Genomic DNA, 16180 nt, shown 5'->3' with positions numbered 1-16180 from the left:
TGGTTTAGGAAAAAAGTGGACATACCGATATTGGTATCAGCTATCGACCAAATGAATTGTTTGTATATCAGCATATCAGATACCAGCAAGCAATGCAATATCATGCATCCCTAGTTTGCAGAGTACAAACATGTTCAGGTAAGAAAATATTGATGAATCCTAGATTTGTGCATAAAACATTTGTTTGCATGGTTTAAGCACAGATTTGTGTGTAAGCACTATTTTCTGAATAAGGCCCAATATTTTTTTGTGAGTGTGTGATGAATTTGTAAGAGTTTGACATTATATTTTGTTTCCTTTTAATAATTTATTTTTTTTAAGGTTTTGAAAAACATCTTTAAAAAACTGTTTCTAAAAATCATTGTCATGTGTAACCCAATCCTTTTACCTGCTACTCTGAACAGCAAGAGAATAAAGACTATCACAATAACATATGTAGATAGACTGCCCCCTGTTGTTTAATGCAGAAGAAATGTAAAGTTTGATTTGCTGGTAACACTTTGCCTGTGTTTGTGCGTATGTGTGTGTGTGCGCGTATATGTGTGTGTGTGTGTGTAGCCTCTGAAGCTATGCGGGGCTCCACTCCGCTGGATGTTGCAGCATCTTCAGTGATGGACAACAACGGCCTGGCTCTGGCCCTGGAGGAGCCTGATCTGGAAAAGGTCTGTTACTTAAGCCCAGCAGTTAAAACATGTTTCACTGCATCTTAAAAGGTTGGGGTTGAAATTTACTACAGTCAAACCATTATTAGTCCTGCATTATTAAGTGAACCAGTTTCAGGCTGTTTAGATTAGCAACCAGTGTTTAGTTTATTGCTCAGTGTGACCTCAAGGTATTTGTTGTTGTAACAGGTGAATCTGTCACATGATAGACTTGCTTTAGTGTTAAATACTTTTTCAAGCACTGTAATATTCTGAATTTGAATCAAATTACATGCAACATGCTGAGGTAAGAGAACTAGATATTATGGTAAGAGCACATTTATTTTTTAAGTTCACTAAAAGCATATAATGGGACAGTAATATCTACAATACACAAGGAGACTTTGAGAAGACTTTTCAAGCATTATTTACTATCCTGCTCCTGGTTGAAAATATTACACCAAACTCCCTATAAGAAATATGAATGATTACAAGTTCCGTACATGTCCGTAAAAAAAAACACATAACTCTGGAAACACGAGATTAAAGGTGTCATATTTTGATAGTATTCTTGTCAGTTCAGCATCAAAATAATCAAACATAAACTGTATTTGCATAAAAACTTACCAACAACTTCTTGTTGCTTCAAATCACTACCAGCCTCTGTTGGCCAGCAGTGCTATTTTAGTGGTAGGAGACCGTGGGATTAAGAGGCTAACCATTTAAATAATTAAAATTCTTCACTAAAATAAGTGCCAGTTGTTGCATCAGATTCATGCTGAATTTAACAGAATCCTGTTCACTCCACCAGGTTCTCCTACTTTTCCAAAGTACAAAAGAATTAAGACCTTTCACATTTTTGCACCTGCCCAGAGTCGCCTCCATGTTAACTGTCTTCCTGGTTTGCTGCTTCTTGTTTGGTGCTGGAGAGAGCACACCTATTATTCACCATTTGCTTGAGCCAAGACTAAAAACTTAGGACAGTTTCAGACATGTTTGATTTTGTTGGAACTGCAAGACATGAAAAAGATTGGCATTAGAAAACTGGGCCTGAGTTTTATGACCATGCTAGACCAAAAAATCAAGATCATCGGAGTGTTCACCAACTGAGGTAAAACTCAGTTTTATTTCGACATTGGATATTTGTGAAGGACAGTGTAATTGCTTGAAACTGGCTGGCATAAGATTAACTTAGTCCTGATGATGTTGTATCCTTTGAAATAAAAAATGATCTGTTTTTCTGTGATGTTAGACTGATGAAACATTTCAAAGTGCAAAATGATCAGTGGATTCCTTTTACATTAGTAACAGCTGAGATGATTTCTTATTACAACTCCTCGCTGCTGACGTTTTGTTGTGAAAGTAAGTCGGACAGAAATAGAAACCCCGTGCCACCCAAGTTTTCTCAGTGAAAAATGAAGTGCGATTTTGTGCCAGTTGAATAAGCTTGCTCAGCAAATGCTTTCAAGCTGTCACTGTTACTGACACTGACAGTCAAAAAGACAGAGTATGCCATTATAATACCCAGGAGTGAAACAGAAATGTGTGTGTTTGTGTCTATGTGTAGGTGGTGACATACCTGGCAGGCTGTGGTCTTCAGAGTTGCGCCATGCTGGTTGCTAAGGGTTACCCAGACCTCGGCTGGAACCCTATAGAGGGAGAGCGTTACCTGTCCTTCCTGAGGTTCGTCGTGTTCTGCAATGGTATGTTTTCTTTCATACTGAGCGCTTGGAGCAAATATGATAAATGTTTTTTTTTTCAAGATGATTTCAGGACTCTTTATTTACTAGTGGCACTTCAGAGTAATGTTATTCTGGAGGTCCATGATTTGACTGTATACAGATCTTCTTGTGACCATGACAGCTGATGGCGGCAGCGTGCTGTAAAAGGTAGAGATGCCTCAATAGAGATGATACCAGGAAAACCACAATCCGATGTAAACCGTGTAGAATTTTAAGCTTTTAACAAGGTCTTGCAAATGTTTCATGAGGCAGAAAATGATTTCAACATTTTAATTAATCGACCGTATGTGAACACTTAGCAGTGGTATTGTTGGAATTTGACAACAAAAAAAAAGAAAAATCTATCATGTTACTTCGTCTATCCTGATTTACCTTTGTTTATTGTTTGCTAGTGCTCTTGTTTATTTGTTTTTGTTTGGTCTTTTGGTGTTAGTCAATTCTTATTTATTTTAACTTATTGTTTTTTTTCTTCTGTCTGGTCTTCTTTTAGGATTGTTTTATCTATTAGATGTTTTTGTGCTGTCAAAAAGTTAGAAATTAATTAAACTTAAAGTCATGTAAATTAATTAAAACCGGGATAGTTTGGATTTTTTTAATTGGGGTTGTTTTGAGGTTCATAGTCAGTAGTAAAATTACTTCCCTTTTAATTTCGCATTTTTTCTGTACATGGACTCTAACCCTCTCTGTCCTTAACTAATGTCAAAAGCTTGACTGTTGGCAGTGGAAATGTTTTCCAGGATTAAAAAAATAAATAATCCCAGAGGAAGGCAATAAACTCAACTTGTAAGATTTCTGCCCTCTGGCAACCTCTTATTTGCCTTTTTGGGGATAACTTAAATCATCACCTGTAATCACTGCCCATTGCCCTTCTGTTTTTGCATTCCAGGTGAGAGCGTGGAGGAAAATGCCAACGTGGTGGTAAAGCTGCTGATCAGACGCCCAGAGTGTTTCGGCCCCGCCCTGAGAGGAGAGGGAGGTCAGGGTCTGCTGGCGGCCATGAAGGAGGCCATCAAGATCGCTGATGATCCTGCCCTGGACCTGCCCAAGACCCCTGATGGAGTCACTACTGGGTAGGAATCCACACCAGTTTCTTGCATAATTCTGTTCTAATCAGGGTTGAAAAGCCTTTGAATCAGTATTTAAATCATCACGAGACACTAAAAACCCACAGAGCAGTCACCAGTGATAAAGTCTCACATTATCTGTGACTTTGTGTGAATTGTTACACTTAATTGGATTTGCCAGTGTGTTTCTTATCTCAGCTAAACAGGCATTATTTCTAGTTATTGGACTTTAGAGCTATATCTGTTTGAATTTGATATATTGTTCATTCGCATCACTGTGAAAAGATCTGAGATTGCTTCTTTGTGTAAGCCTGCACAAAGGAACTGGAGGGAGGAGGAGTTTATTGCTTTCAATTTGAATGAGAAGTTTCTCATCGGATTGTATTGCTTGGGTATAAGGTCTCATACTAAAATAAGAAAATTCTGCAACATATCTTTTATTGAACTGGGTTAGTTAAGATGGTTTCCCACCAGACATATTTTACGACATATAAGAATGCTTAATTTGATAATTAGTTTATCAACTGTGGTTTTACCAGAAAAAAAGTTAAGTAAACTTCTTAAAAGTTCTTCAGAGCACATCTACTCTTTCTCCTCCATACATATGCAAATGTGATTCCTTTCAATATATTGATTGCTAAATACTTCACTTACAAGCCTATTGCCAGTGTGAGTGCGCTGTAGGTTTAAAGTCTCCACACTACACTTGTATAGGATGAATATTGGATTGTGATTGACTTTCAAACTAGTTGTTAGGGCATAAAATCATTCTTGAACGTTGTGTACGACTTAAACTGAGAATCAAAGTGAGCACAGAGAAATATTCCCCTTCAGCAGATTAATGTGAAAACAATCTTTTAGAGTCACACTTTGCATATCAATTATTCAGCACAGCGAAGTTCAAACAAGAGAAGTGACAAGAAGCAAAACACATTTTTAAATATCCTTGTAATGGTGGACACAATGCAGAAAATCTCTCTTCCATTATCGATTACCTTGATTTCTTTCAAAAAATGGGAATATGGCAAAGAGCAACTTAAAAGAAAAAAATCACCCAAAATAAGCAAGAAATAAGTTTTAAAAAGTGCAAGAAAATTGCCTGAAAATTATCAATAAATAAATAAAAAGGACAGTAAAAAAACAAAATTGAACAAGGAAATTTCCCTGAAAATGTGCTTAAAAATAATAATTCTGTAGCATACTTTTTAATGTATGATATTATAGTTAGAAATACAGTTTATCGACTTTTTTTATTTTTAAATTTTCGATTTTTAATATTTTTCAAAATCTGCTAATTTCTTGCAATTTGTGCAACATTTCTCGCCAAGATGCCTATTGCCTTTTCCCTGTTTTCGAAAGGATCCAAAACAATTTGCTTAGTGCTCAAGATACTTGTGAAAGGCATCTAAAGTGCATTTAATTCTTGCGTTTTTGTTGTGTGTAATGACCTAGTTACATGAATCTTCCATGCATAACCTTCCAAATGTGTTTTCTGTAGCTGTAGATGTAACGTAGCGCTCTGTGTTGATGTGTGCCAACGTTTTATCATTACACATGTTTCTCCATTTTCTCCCCATGTTCCTTCTCTCTTCATGCATGCCGGCTACATGGAATTATGTTTGAATACAGTTCAAATCTGACTTGTTTTCAAAAACTATGGCCAAGTTAGGAAAGAATGTTATCATAGCTCCTCAAACAGTCATAAAAAAGTTTTCAAATTTTTTCCATGAAAATGTGTGGGAATCCTGAAAAGGACACGAGGATAACACGTAAAAGACATGACATAATATGGTCCACAGCACTGATTATACATGAACAACAACTGTTGTGTCCATGTAGCAGAGCTAGAGTCCAGCGGTCAGATGTAATAGTAAATAACTTAAAAGCCTTTAAGTGCGAGAGGGTGGTGCCGGTTCATTGGGTGCTGGTGGGGGGCTGGTGTGGATGACAGACCGGGTGGTAACAGACTAGAGTTTAAACTGGAGTTAAACCTTAACTTTAGCATGGAAACATCGTACAGAGATGTATGGTTAGAGGTATAGGAGAAACAAATCTAGCAGCCTTGGCATTGATGGAAAGCTGTGAATTTAGCTGTGCAGAAAATGTTGGTGCCTTGCCTACTCACATCAGTATGCAAAGGCTGTTATACACTGGCTGCATTTTAATGGGTAAAGTTATTATTGCATGAAGTGAGGAGAGGGATTTGGAAGCTTGTCAAAATCAATATGTATAACACAATGGCCTTTGAGGAGATCATGTATTGTGCCAAAACATTGTTATAAATGTTCTCAAAATTGCCCAACTAATGCTTTTCTGGTGCCCATTTTTCCTGACAAACTGCATTGTACAATCTACGGATCCTGGTTTTCTAATTAGTAACAAGGTTTTCTTTATCCCAAAATATGTTTTCACAGTGATGTGTTGTCTGTTTGTTTCAGGTCTGGTGAGGAAGAAGGTGAAGTTATTCACATGGGCAACGCCATCATGTCCTTCTACTCTGCTCTTATCGACCTGCTAGGACGTTGTGCTCCAGAGATGCATGTGAGGAGCTTTTTCATCAATGCACACACTTGCTTTCATGTTATTACTGTTTTCTATACAAAAACAGAGACTACTACAACAACCTGGATGAAGGAATTAGTGAGTTGAATATTTTCTGTGTTGCTTACAGCTCATCAATGCGGGTAAAGGTGAGGCGCTGCGTATCCGAGCCATCCTGCGCTCTCTGGTTCCCACGACAGACCTGGTGGGCATCATCAGCATCCCGCTCAAAATGCCTGTGCTCAATAAAGGTGAGCTGGTCTCGGCGGCTTTGTTTGCTACATTAAGTCATGCATGCCGATGTTGATGGTTGGTCTAAAAGCAGCCAAAAGTGATACAGAGAAGCATCCAGCGGTGGCATGTTAATGGTCTTTGGACTGGATTTAAGGTTGAAACTGGCATTATGGCCAGCAATCTCATTAAACATTTTAATTTAAACCAAATATACAAATATAAGCCACAATGTATGTAAAGAAGGATTCAGTTTTCTCATGCCACATTACTGCCTGCATTTTTTTTTATTTGGCTGGTATATGCTGTGAGTCATGCTGCCAGATCACGACAACTCAAATAAATTTATATTTCTGCACTTTGAAAATCATCTCAGATCTGCACGCTGGGTGTATATCATGAAAATCATACCAGCCAGGCTTCATTCAGGAGTGCATATCTGTTCACTTCTACTATGGAAGAAAACTGTGCCCATGAGATGCTTCTAGCGCCTTGGCAGTTTGTGCTTTACTTCATAATTATATGTGTAGTTATCATCTTACCTACCAAAAAAATCCACCTCCTGCAGCAGTCACATCAGAAAATTAACTTCATATCCAATTTTCTTTGTGACATCCTCTAATAAGAAAGCAGAATGTCTCTTAAATGACTGAATATTTTTGCTTCTATTTTTTAATGAGAATTAAAAAAATGTTTTTGCTTTAATAACTTTCCACAGCTTATCATGCCTGGTAATATTTTTTTACCTTAAATACTCCTCTGACACCTATTCACACTGTTAATGAGCAAAGGATGAACCCTCTGTCTTTCAGTACTGCATGTAAAGATCTGCTTTTGTTAGTGAAAGGACAAATTTGTGGACCCCATTTGCCATTTTTTTGTGCCACAAGAGACTGCGAGAGCAACAGTTTTTGAAATTGGTCCATTATTGACTGAGACTGAAAGCGGTGAGACAGGCACGAACCATTTGAGGCATGTTTGCACCATCAATTCATGTCCATTAAAAGTGCTGGGAGTTTTTTGCCACTGACTGGCTCAGATTATTATTTTTTATGTCTGACACCATTATGTATGTATGATCCCTACAGAGGTCAACCTTAATTAAACCTTAATGATTTATATCCTTTTTGTTTGGACAGAAACAGCCCTGAATTTGCCACTGCAAAACCCACCAGACTCAGTTTAAATATAGAGTAATTTTATCATCATAAGATATGCTTCATTCAAAGTCAATGAGTTGCCCTTTTGAATGTTACAGCAACCCCCAACTCTGGTTGAAATAAACTGCTAATTTACCCAATTCGATGTGAAAATATGCCAGTATTTATTAATATACAGTACTTGCCCTTAAAATACCCTTTTAATAGTCAGGTATACCAGGATAAGTCTCAGATGAAAAAGAAATATCAAATTCAGTGTTTAGAAACGACACATTAAACTGTAATTCCCCCCCTTAAAATGTGTTTGACCTTCAGATGGCACAGTGACAGAACCCGACATGTCAGCCTGTTTCTGTCCGGACCACAAGGCCTCCATGGTGCTCTTCCTGGAGAGAGTGTACGGCATCGAGGACCAGAGTTTCTTGCTCCAGATGTTGGAGGTCGGCTTCCTGCCTGACCTCCAAGCCTCTGCATCTCTGGACACAGTGAGTGAGAAAAAAAAAACAAAAAAACTTTTACTTCCTATCCCTTCACCTTCATGCTCGTGATTTGTCACCCAGTAGCTATCAAAACATTTGTTTGAGTACTTTTTAGTCTTTTAGCCTGTAGTTTTACAAAGTAAAAGTGCTTGCTGCCAGCAGGTTTGATAAGAATCTCCGTCTTCTTTTTCTCTTTTATTACATTTATAACTCAAATAGTGTTTTTGTCATCTTAAATCTTAAATAATTTCAGTAGAAACAGTTTAGTCTGGATTTCCTGTTTGCTCACTAGATGTGTAACAGAGGCAGAAAATCTCAACAAACATGAACACAGATTGCTCAGAACAAAGCCTTGTCATGGCTACCTTTAAGCTGTCAGAAATATTAACCTAATTATTGGTAAAAATCATCCGGTTAGAAATGTTAAAACATCTGCTCATCCTTATATGATCAGTATTCACTCTTATTTGACTTATACTATAATAACTCCTACTGTGGCAATGTGTGAATCAACACCGAACCACTGTGAACATTACACCATTCTCTGGGAAAATTAATCACCATTCACATATCAGCCAAATTCTTTAAAAAACAGATTATCTTTTCAACAGACTTTCTATTCAGTCAGTGCCCTTTTCAAACCTCCAGTCCCAACTGTGACATCAGGGAAAATTAAGTCTTTTCATCTCCACTTTAACCTCACTTTTCTCCTGCCCGAGAACCACATATTTCTTTTTGCTGTTGCCGGGAGCCTTTTTTCACACCCATCCAATAATCTTGACATGTGGAGAGATGTGTGGTTTGTCTCTCTATCCTTCACCCTATATATATTGTTCTCTGTTTCACAGGAGGTGTTGAGCACCACTGAGACGGCTTTGGCCATGAACAGATACATCGGTTCGGCCCTGCTGCCTCTGCTTACTCGCTGCGCTGCTCTCTTTAGCAGCACAGAGCATTACGCACAGCTGATTGACTCCACGCTGCAGACTATCTACAGGCTGTCCAAAGGACGCTCTCTCACCAAGGCACAAAGGGACGCCATCGAGGAGTGTCTGCTGGCTATCTGCAGGTAAGGAATGTCAAGCTTTGTTAAGACTGAGCTATTATCCTTCAAACTATTCTACTGCCAACCTTTTGTTCTCAGGGTTTAGTGCAAACATACGGAGCAGCCCTCTCTGCCACTTTAAAGAGCATGTAGACTGTTCACGTTAAATCACAAACTGCAGGAAACAATCACATTAAGTGTACTAGATTAAATGACACTATTACTTTAGGGGGAATTAAACTGAGCTTTTGATTACTTTTAAATTCAAATTATACATGATTGTATGATTACACAATCTCATTTTCCAGGCCTGGACAAGTCATGGAACTTTGTTGAGTATGATGTGATTAATTTTGACTGTAATCTTCAGGTGTTACCCTTAATCCATCCATCCGTTCCTTGACTACCACTGGACTGAGGAAACAATGAAAAATTCTCGCATTGCAGTAAAACAGAGGCAACATTCATTTTTGCATAACAACGCTATCATCAAGCTGTTAGCTAGCTGGCAAGCCAACAAAACAAAATGCAGGTGAAATTCCCTGTTAGGGTGTAACGTCATTTTTCTGGTTTGTTATTCATAACATATACATAGTGGTCTTGTGTGTGATATCAAGACACAGAGCTCTACATCTATGTCAAGATTTTTGATGTTCTATACATGACCATAGAAAAGGTAGTCTTAAGCATCTAGTGACTTGTAATTATGCTTGTAATTTGTCGCTGATGTATATGCAAAGCTTCTCTGTCTAATACCTCTACATACAATTAATGTGAATATTGGGCCACTTGCTACTATCTTCTACGCACTCACTTCTAGCACATAGACCTGGAAGTCGGTCATTGTTTCTCAGAGTCAGTTTCTTTCGTTGAAATTCCCAATCTTTGGTGGGTAATGTTCTTGCATAGCGTGACAAGTTATTGCACTTAATGTTGTGGTACTACACGCACACCGTTAACATCCATCATCATTGTTTACAAACTGTAAAAGTCTACACTGCTGTGCTATATGAATGATTGACATATTGTCCAACTTAGTGCCAAATTAAGCATCAGCAACAGCCGACTTAGCATTACAGAATGATCACACTGATACTTGAGGATTTTAGCCACATAACGTTGGCAGCCATTTTCGATCTCTGAGGGAGTTTGAACTCGACTGACCCTGAATCCCGCAGCGTGTCTTTACAGTCTGTGTCTGCTACATACTTAAGGTCACAATACACGTTTTCCTTCACACAGAGGAATCTTTTCACCTAAATTTCCAAAATGCTATTGGATATGAGTATATGGTGTACTAGTATTTCTGTGCATTCCACATATGAAATTTTTATCAATAAGTTGGGTGCATGTGTATATTTGATATTGAATCTACAGTTATTGTACTCACTTCCTCTAAAAACTAAGAAATCATGATAGCTTCTACTCTGTCTCTGTATGTTTAAATGATATAATTGTTATTTTTCATAGACACCTGCGTCCCTCCATGATGCAGCAGCTGCTCAGAAGGTTGGTGTTTGACGTTCCTATGCTCACCGAATACTGCAAGATACCCATCCGGGTAAGGGATAGAGTTTCTTGTCACTTCTGTGCTTGATTTATTGGTTGAAATAGTTGCTGCATGTTGCTGCATGTTGCTGCATGTTGTACAGCCACACATATGATTGTCTCCTCCTCCAAGGATTTCGTAAATGTTTGTATGAAGTCAGTTGACATTGGGTATCACATACTTTACTATATACATGTAATACAATGTGAAACAGTAAAAACCTTACTCTCTGGCCATAGATGTGAAAGAATATTCAATATGCTTGAACTAAGTTGTTTCTTTTCTTGTATCTCTGATCTCTAGCTGCTGACCAACCACTATGAGCAGAACTGGAAGTACTACTGCCTGCCCTCTGGGATGGGCAGCTATGGCACAGCCTCCGAGGAGGAGCTCCTCCTAACCAAGAAACTCTTCTGGGGAATCTTTGACTCTATTTCTCAGAAGGTACAACCAGAAACCGTGTTGTATAGAACAGTCACTGAGATAAGCTGACAGTACATCCACAGACCAAGAAATGATTTATGAATTCAGAAAGCTGTATTACCTTTCTGTATGTACTTTATCTTTCTCCCTCTTGCTCATTTTCTGTCTCTGAGAATAAATCAGAAGTATTGAGAGGCAAGGCAATATTTTCCTTGAATCCCTCTCTGTCGCATAACAAAATGTTTAGTAGTCTAGTGTTGTTTGCTCTCATACAGATTTCATCTGCTGTTTTTTTCTTTCTATTCTGTTTTTGGAAAAATCTTGCATTTTCAGCACCTGAGTGTGGCTCTCGTGAGAGAAAAGTTCTCGGTAGTCAGAGTTGGTGAAATGAAAGCTCAACGAAGTGCTTGTGAGCAGTGCAGCTGAGGCGAAGCCAAAACAGATGAATCATTTATCAGTCTGTGACGAGACATCGCTTGGTGCAGATTTTTCCAGCTCTCTTTCATTCTCCCCCCTCCTCTTTTTCTTTCTCTGGCTCTGCTCTGCTCACTGCGTCCATCTAAAAGCTAAGCAGACATGTCCTCATTCTGCTTTATCTGTCTCGTCTGTAGAAGTATGATCCCGAGCTTTTCAAAATGACCATGTCATGCCTGTGTGCCATTGCTGGGGCCTTGCCTCCAGACTTCGTGGATGCCACTCTTGGAGCAACGCTGGAGAAAGAGGCGTCAGTAGATGCACAGGGCAACTTTGATCCCAAACCTATCAACACTGCCAAGTGAGTGGTCAGAAAATGCATTTACTCACTTACATACTTACTTAATGACTTTTTGTTTGTTTTAGAGTCAAGGAAATCAAAAGGCACATAATTAAAATTAATCTAATATCTGCAACTGATTTTTGCAAATATTAGCCTTGTCCATTCAATTAAAATCTGTGTGTATCCCTGGAGTGTTTGTCTAAAAATCAAAACAAAGTTTTTACCTGCTCAATATACATGTAGAATTGACTTTGAAGTAATAATTAATATTTAAACATTATCTCCAATCTCTAGTATCTCCCTTCCTGAAAAACTTGAGTACATTGCCAACAAATATGCAGAGCATTCCCATGACAAGTGGTCCTCAGAGAAGGTCAGTTGCCTGTTCATGCGGTCTCAGTGTCTTCTTCCCTTATGCTAACAATTTATGTACACAATCTCTCATATAGGATAGAAAATGAATCTTTTATTTATTTGTATTTGTCCTTGTCTGGTACAGTGGCATGCCTGCCAGAATTCAGAGTATGAAAACTTTTATGCTTTTTGTGTTCCTGAAATGCAATATACCACACAGCCTACTTTTAACTGTTGTTGCAGGTGTCCGCAGGTTGGAAACATGGAGATAGCCTGGATGAGCAGGCCAAAACTCATCCACTGCTGAAGTCTTACAAAGCACTGAGTGAGAAGGTACTTGAACATTGATACAAGGGCTGCTCGGAGAAGCATTCTTTAACTGCTGGTTGTGTTCAATCATAAGTTCGATATATTTGGTTAATGAAAATAAATGTCTTGATCAGCTCTTACAGGTAGATGGGTTTTAGTTGGTAGTAGAACCTTGAGTTTTAGTTGCAAGAAGAAATGCCGTTGTGAAGACAGAAATAATGATGGAAATAATGGTTGCATTAATGGGAGGAGACAGTATTGCAACATTTTTTGGAGCACAAATTAATGTTTGCCAACTTGAAAACTTGATTGTCAAGAAAGGAAACTGGTAATATATAAATAACCATGGTTTTGTAAAACTAGCAAAGGCAATTTAAATGTGTTTATTGCTGACAATTTAAAACAAGTTAGGGCTGAAAAGATCATTCATCCAACCAAAGTGAACCTCTTTTACATAAAACTCAAACAGGAAAATAACCCAGAAATTATCATCCTTATTAATGATTTTTTCACGACCTGATTAGATGTGTTTGTCTGACTTATGTAAACATTATTACTTGTGTTGAACTGACACATCTGGTGAAAACACAGTCTGCCATAAGGTTTAATCTCAAAAAGTGACTGTCAAGACTTTTATGTGTTTAACATATAGGAAAGAGAAACATACCGTTGGCCAGTAAAGGAGTCACTGAAGAGCATGCTGGCTATGGGCTGGAACATTGAGAGGACCAAGGAGGGAGAAGCCATGTTCCAACAGCGAGAGAGTGAAAAACAAAAAAAGATCTCAGAGTCTCAGGTAACACCTTGATAGTTTTCATTATCATTCATTTCACTTTTTGTTTTTAAAACTTTTATTCCTCCTCTGTGTTAAGCTGCCTCGGCTTTTTTTGTTGCGTTAGTGCACTTAGCTTAGCAGAGATAATTTATTGTAGGGCTCCACTGAAAAATTAAATGGGTGGGCCACTCCCTTGCCCTGCAAGAATAATGCACACAAAGCAACAAAGCTAATGACTTGTATCACTTAAACATCTTGCTTCATTTATCATCATTTATTTATTTTTTTTTTTACATGTTTATTTTTGGCAGGATATATGTTCACTGCTGAATTTGCTAATGTTGTATCTTGTTGCCCGAGAAGTTTCTTTTCCAGTGTGTTTGTTGCAGAAATTATAATATGTTGATATCTGTCCAACAATATCTCTTTGTCTTGTAGATAAATGGGTTCAGTCCTGCTCCAATGGATTTGCACAATGTCACTTTGTCTAGAGAGTTACAGGTTTGTTTGTGTTCATTTTTGTATTATTGTTGTCATAATAATGATATTGTCATTTATCTAATACGTTGGCACATATTCTCTAATCTCAGTGTGAGACCACAGTTTTCAGATTTGATGAGATGTGCATTTTTGCTGCGTTTACAGGGCATGGTGGAGGTGGTTGCAGAAAACTACCACAACATCTGGGCCAAGAAGAAGAAAACTGAACTCGTTAGCAAAGGTGTGCACATGTTAAGATTAAATATACACTTAAGCTGCAGTAATTCTGACAAGTAATTTTGTGTAAAATGCTTTTGAAATGATTAATTAATTTTATTTGATTTAACTCACCTAGGAGGAGGGGCCCACCCGCTGCTGGTTCCCTATGACACCCTGACTGCTAAGGAGAAATACAGAGACAGAGAGAAGGCCCAGGAGCTCTTCAAGTTTCTGCAGATCAGTGGCTATGCCATTATAAGGTTAACCTCCTCCTCTCTACTTCATTGTTATTGAAGAAAGAAGTCAAAAAGAATAAACATTATGTGACAAAAAGTGGTTTTAAAAGTTTACTGCTGTATACTTTTGGAAAATGTAACCGTTTTATCTTTGTAATCACACTGTGTCTTCAAATTTGCAGTGATTTCACCTGACTATCAGCCTCTGTTTAAATCCTAATTGACCAAACCAAAGTCTTGCCCCCTTTAGTTACTGTTGCCAGGTTAAACAAGCTTGACAAAAAGAAACTTGCCGATGATGGTTGAGCCGGCTACAACAGTGTTTATTTGAGAGTTTCTGGGCATCAGGCAGTATAGCTTCCAAGAGCCAATAGCAAGGCCTACAGTGTGCGATGGAAGGATATATTCATGGATACTAGATGTGGATACGAGGTTTCCCTAGCTAGTGTTTTGCTAACATTAGCTAACTTAAGATGTGGTTATATACTACATGATGTTTCCTTGAAGACTGGAATATATACATAGCATATCTGGAGTTAAGTACAACAGGAAAAGGGAAGATTGACTCGGGTTCAGGCTTACTCAACTGTTATTGGAGCACAGAGTGAAAAAGGGCTGGACTTCAGAGGGGTCGGTTATCACTGCGATGATTACAGACCATTTTGCCTGATATCTACTTTTCTTTTTGGTGATGTGATGGGAAGAAATAATCTGTTATCTAAAGAGTAGTCATTAGTGATTCTTTAATCTGACAGAGGTCTAAAGGACATGGAGCAGGACTCATCATCCATGGAGAAGCGTTTTGCCTACAAGTTCCTCAAAAGGCTCCTGAAGTATGTTGACTCTGCACAGGAGTTCATCGCTCATCTTGGTGAGTGTGTAGCATTTTAAACAGGGGTACCCTGAGCACTCAGCAGGGGTGTGTCTAGAGGGTGGCTAGGGGTGGCACCGTGCCACCCCTGAACCCAGGTGCCACCCAATTATGATTGGCTATCTGCCTGGTCGGTTTTACCTGTTTTAACGGTTAAGCTGTTTTAAACCTGAGAGGCAGTAATGTGCAAGAATAGTGTGTAGTCAGACCAGTTTTACAGACAAAAAAGTGATACAACTGGTAAAAAAAATGGATGCATAGGCTTATTTATTTACAGTTTTTGGACCTTTAATTTCATTGGCACTTTATATTTGCTATTTTACTATTTACTAAGAGTTTCTTGTGTGAAAGCTTTATTTTACATTCGTATGATGTCACTGGTAGGTCTATTAATCTTTTAAACTCAACTGGAAACATGAAGATGCTGCATTGTCGTAATTAAAGTAGGTATTGGTAGTGGAGACAAAAAATGGTAAATTAAAGCTGTGCTGACGCCTGTGCCTGCAACAGCACTCATATTCATCCCACCCCTGCATAATCAGTGCCTCACTTTGGCCACCTCAGTAAAAATAGTCTGGACATGCCGCTTGCACTAAGAGGTGCTTTACAGAGATTTAGAGCTCTTCTATGTCGCTGACCTAGCAACTCAACTTTGTTGTTAATCCAGAGGCTATGGCCACAAGTGGGAAGACGGACAAGTCACCTCATGACCAGGAGATCAAGTTCTTTGCCAAGGTCTGAACCACTGATATATTATTGAATGTAAGTTTTGTCTTTTATTTAGGTTTTATTCTCATACCTGCAATTTTCCTCCCCAGGTGTTGCTTCCTGTGACAGATCAAACTTTAAAGAACCACTGTCTCTACTTCCTGTCCACACCCAGCAAGAATCTGAGCAGCTGTGGCTGTGCTTCAAACAAAGAGAAGGAGATGGTCACCAGGTACCTTTTAGAAGCAATATATAATCAGTTTAGTCAGTATTTCTATTGTCAGGTTTTTGCTGTCCACAGGTTTTTTGGCCCTTAAGTCCTCCCTTTTATCTCAGTGAGAAGAGTGCAGAATTTCTCTTTCACATTATCATCAGACCTTCTCTTATTTTTCCTGCTGACTATACTTTTTTCCCAGCTCTTCTTTGTTCTCTCTGTAGCTTTTTGTTCAATTCTGTTCTTACCGTCTTTCTTTTCCAGCCTGTTCTGTAAGCTGGCAGCTCTTGTCAGACACAGGATTTCTCTCTTTGGTAAGGTTGGCATTGTCCCTGTCTGTATCCTCATGTGCCTCTTTGCTTTTATTCTCTTTTCACATCTA

General features: G+C 38.4%; 1 protein-coding gene across 2 annotated transcripts in view; it reads left to right on the top strand.

The window, feature by feature from the left end:
• Nucleotides 1-16180, top strand: part of ryr3 (ryanodine receptor 3) — a 142537-nt gene that overhangs the window by 88608 nt on the left and 37749 nt on the right. For both annotated transcript variants that reach the window (XM_042503061.1, XM_042503060.1), the window contains exons 43-62: nucleotides 559-662; nucleotides 2209-2344; nucleotides 3270-3453; nucleotides 5886-5988; nucleotides 6119-6239; nucleotides 7695-7864; nucleotides 8707-8927; nucleotides 10374-10464; nucleotides 10756-10896; nucleotides 11487-11650; nucleotides 11927-12005; nucleotides 12230-12319; nucleotides 12948-13091; nucleotides 13509-13571; nucleotides 13716-13791; nucleotides 13906-14029; nucleotides 14761-14876; nucleotides 15544-15611; nucleotides 15695-15816; nucleotides 16063-16112. In XM_042503061.1, coding sequence (XP_042358995.1) covers nucleotides 559-662; nucleotides 2209-2344; nucleotides 3270-3453; nucleotides 5886-5988; nucleotides 6119-6239; nucleotides 7695-7864; nucleotides 8707-8927; nucleotides 10374-10464; nucleotides 10756-10896; nucleotides 11487-11650; nucleotides 11927-12005; nucleotides 12230-12319; nucleotides 12948-13091; nucleotides 13509-13571; nucleotides 13716-13791; nucleotides 13906-14029; nucleotides 14761-14876; nucleotides 15544-15611; nucleotides 15695-15816; nucleotides 16063-16112 — 2367 coding nt within the window. The remainder of the gene's footprint in view (nucleotides 1-558; nucleotides 663-2208; nucleotides 2345-3269; nucleotides 3454-5885; nucleotides 5989-6118; nucleotides 6240-7694; nucleotides 7865-8706; nucleotides 8928-10373; nucleotides 10465-10755; nucleotides 10897-11486; nucleotides 11651-11926; nucleotides 12006-12229; nucleotides 12320-12947; nucleotides 13092-13508; nucleotides 13572-13715; nucleotides 13792-13905; nucleotides 14030-14760; nucleotides 14877-15543; nucleotides 15612-15694; nucleotides 15817-16062; nucleotides 16113-16180) is intronic.

Source organism: Plectropomus leopardus, chromosome 16 (genome assembly GCF_008729295.1).
Source record: "Plectropomus leopardus isolate mb chromosome 16, YSFRI_Pleo_2.0, whole genome shotgun sequence".
NCBI lineage: Eukaryota > Metazoa > Chordata > Actinopteri > Perciformes > Serranidae > Plectropomus > Plectropomus leopardus.
Note: the sequence above shows the minus strand (reverse complement) of the source record. Positions and strands in the feature narration are given on the sequence as shown.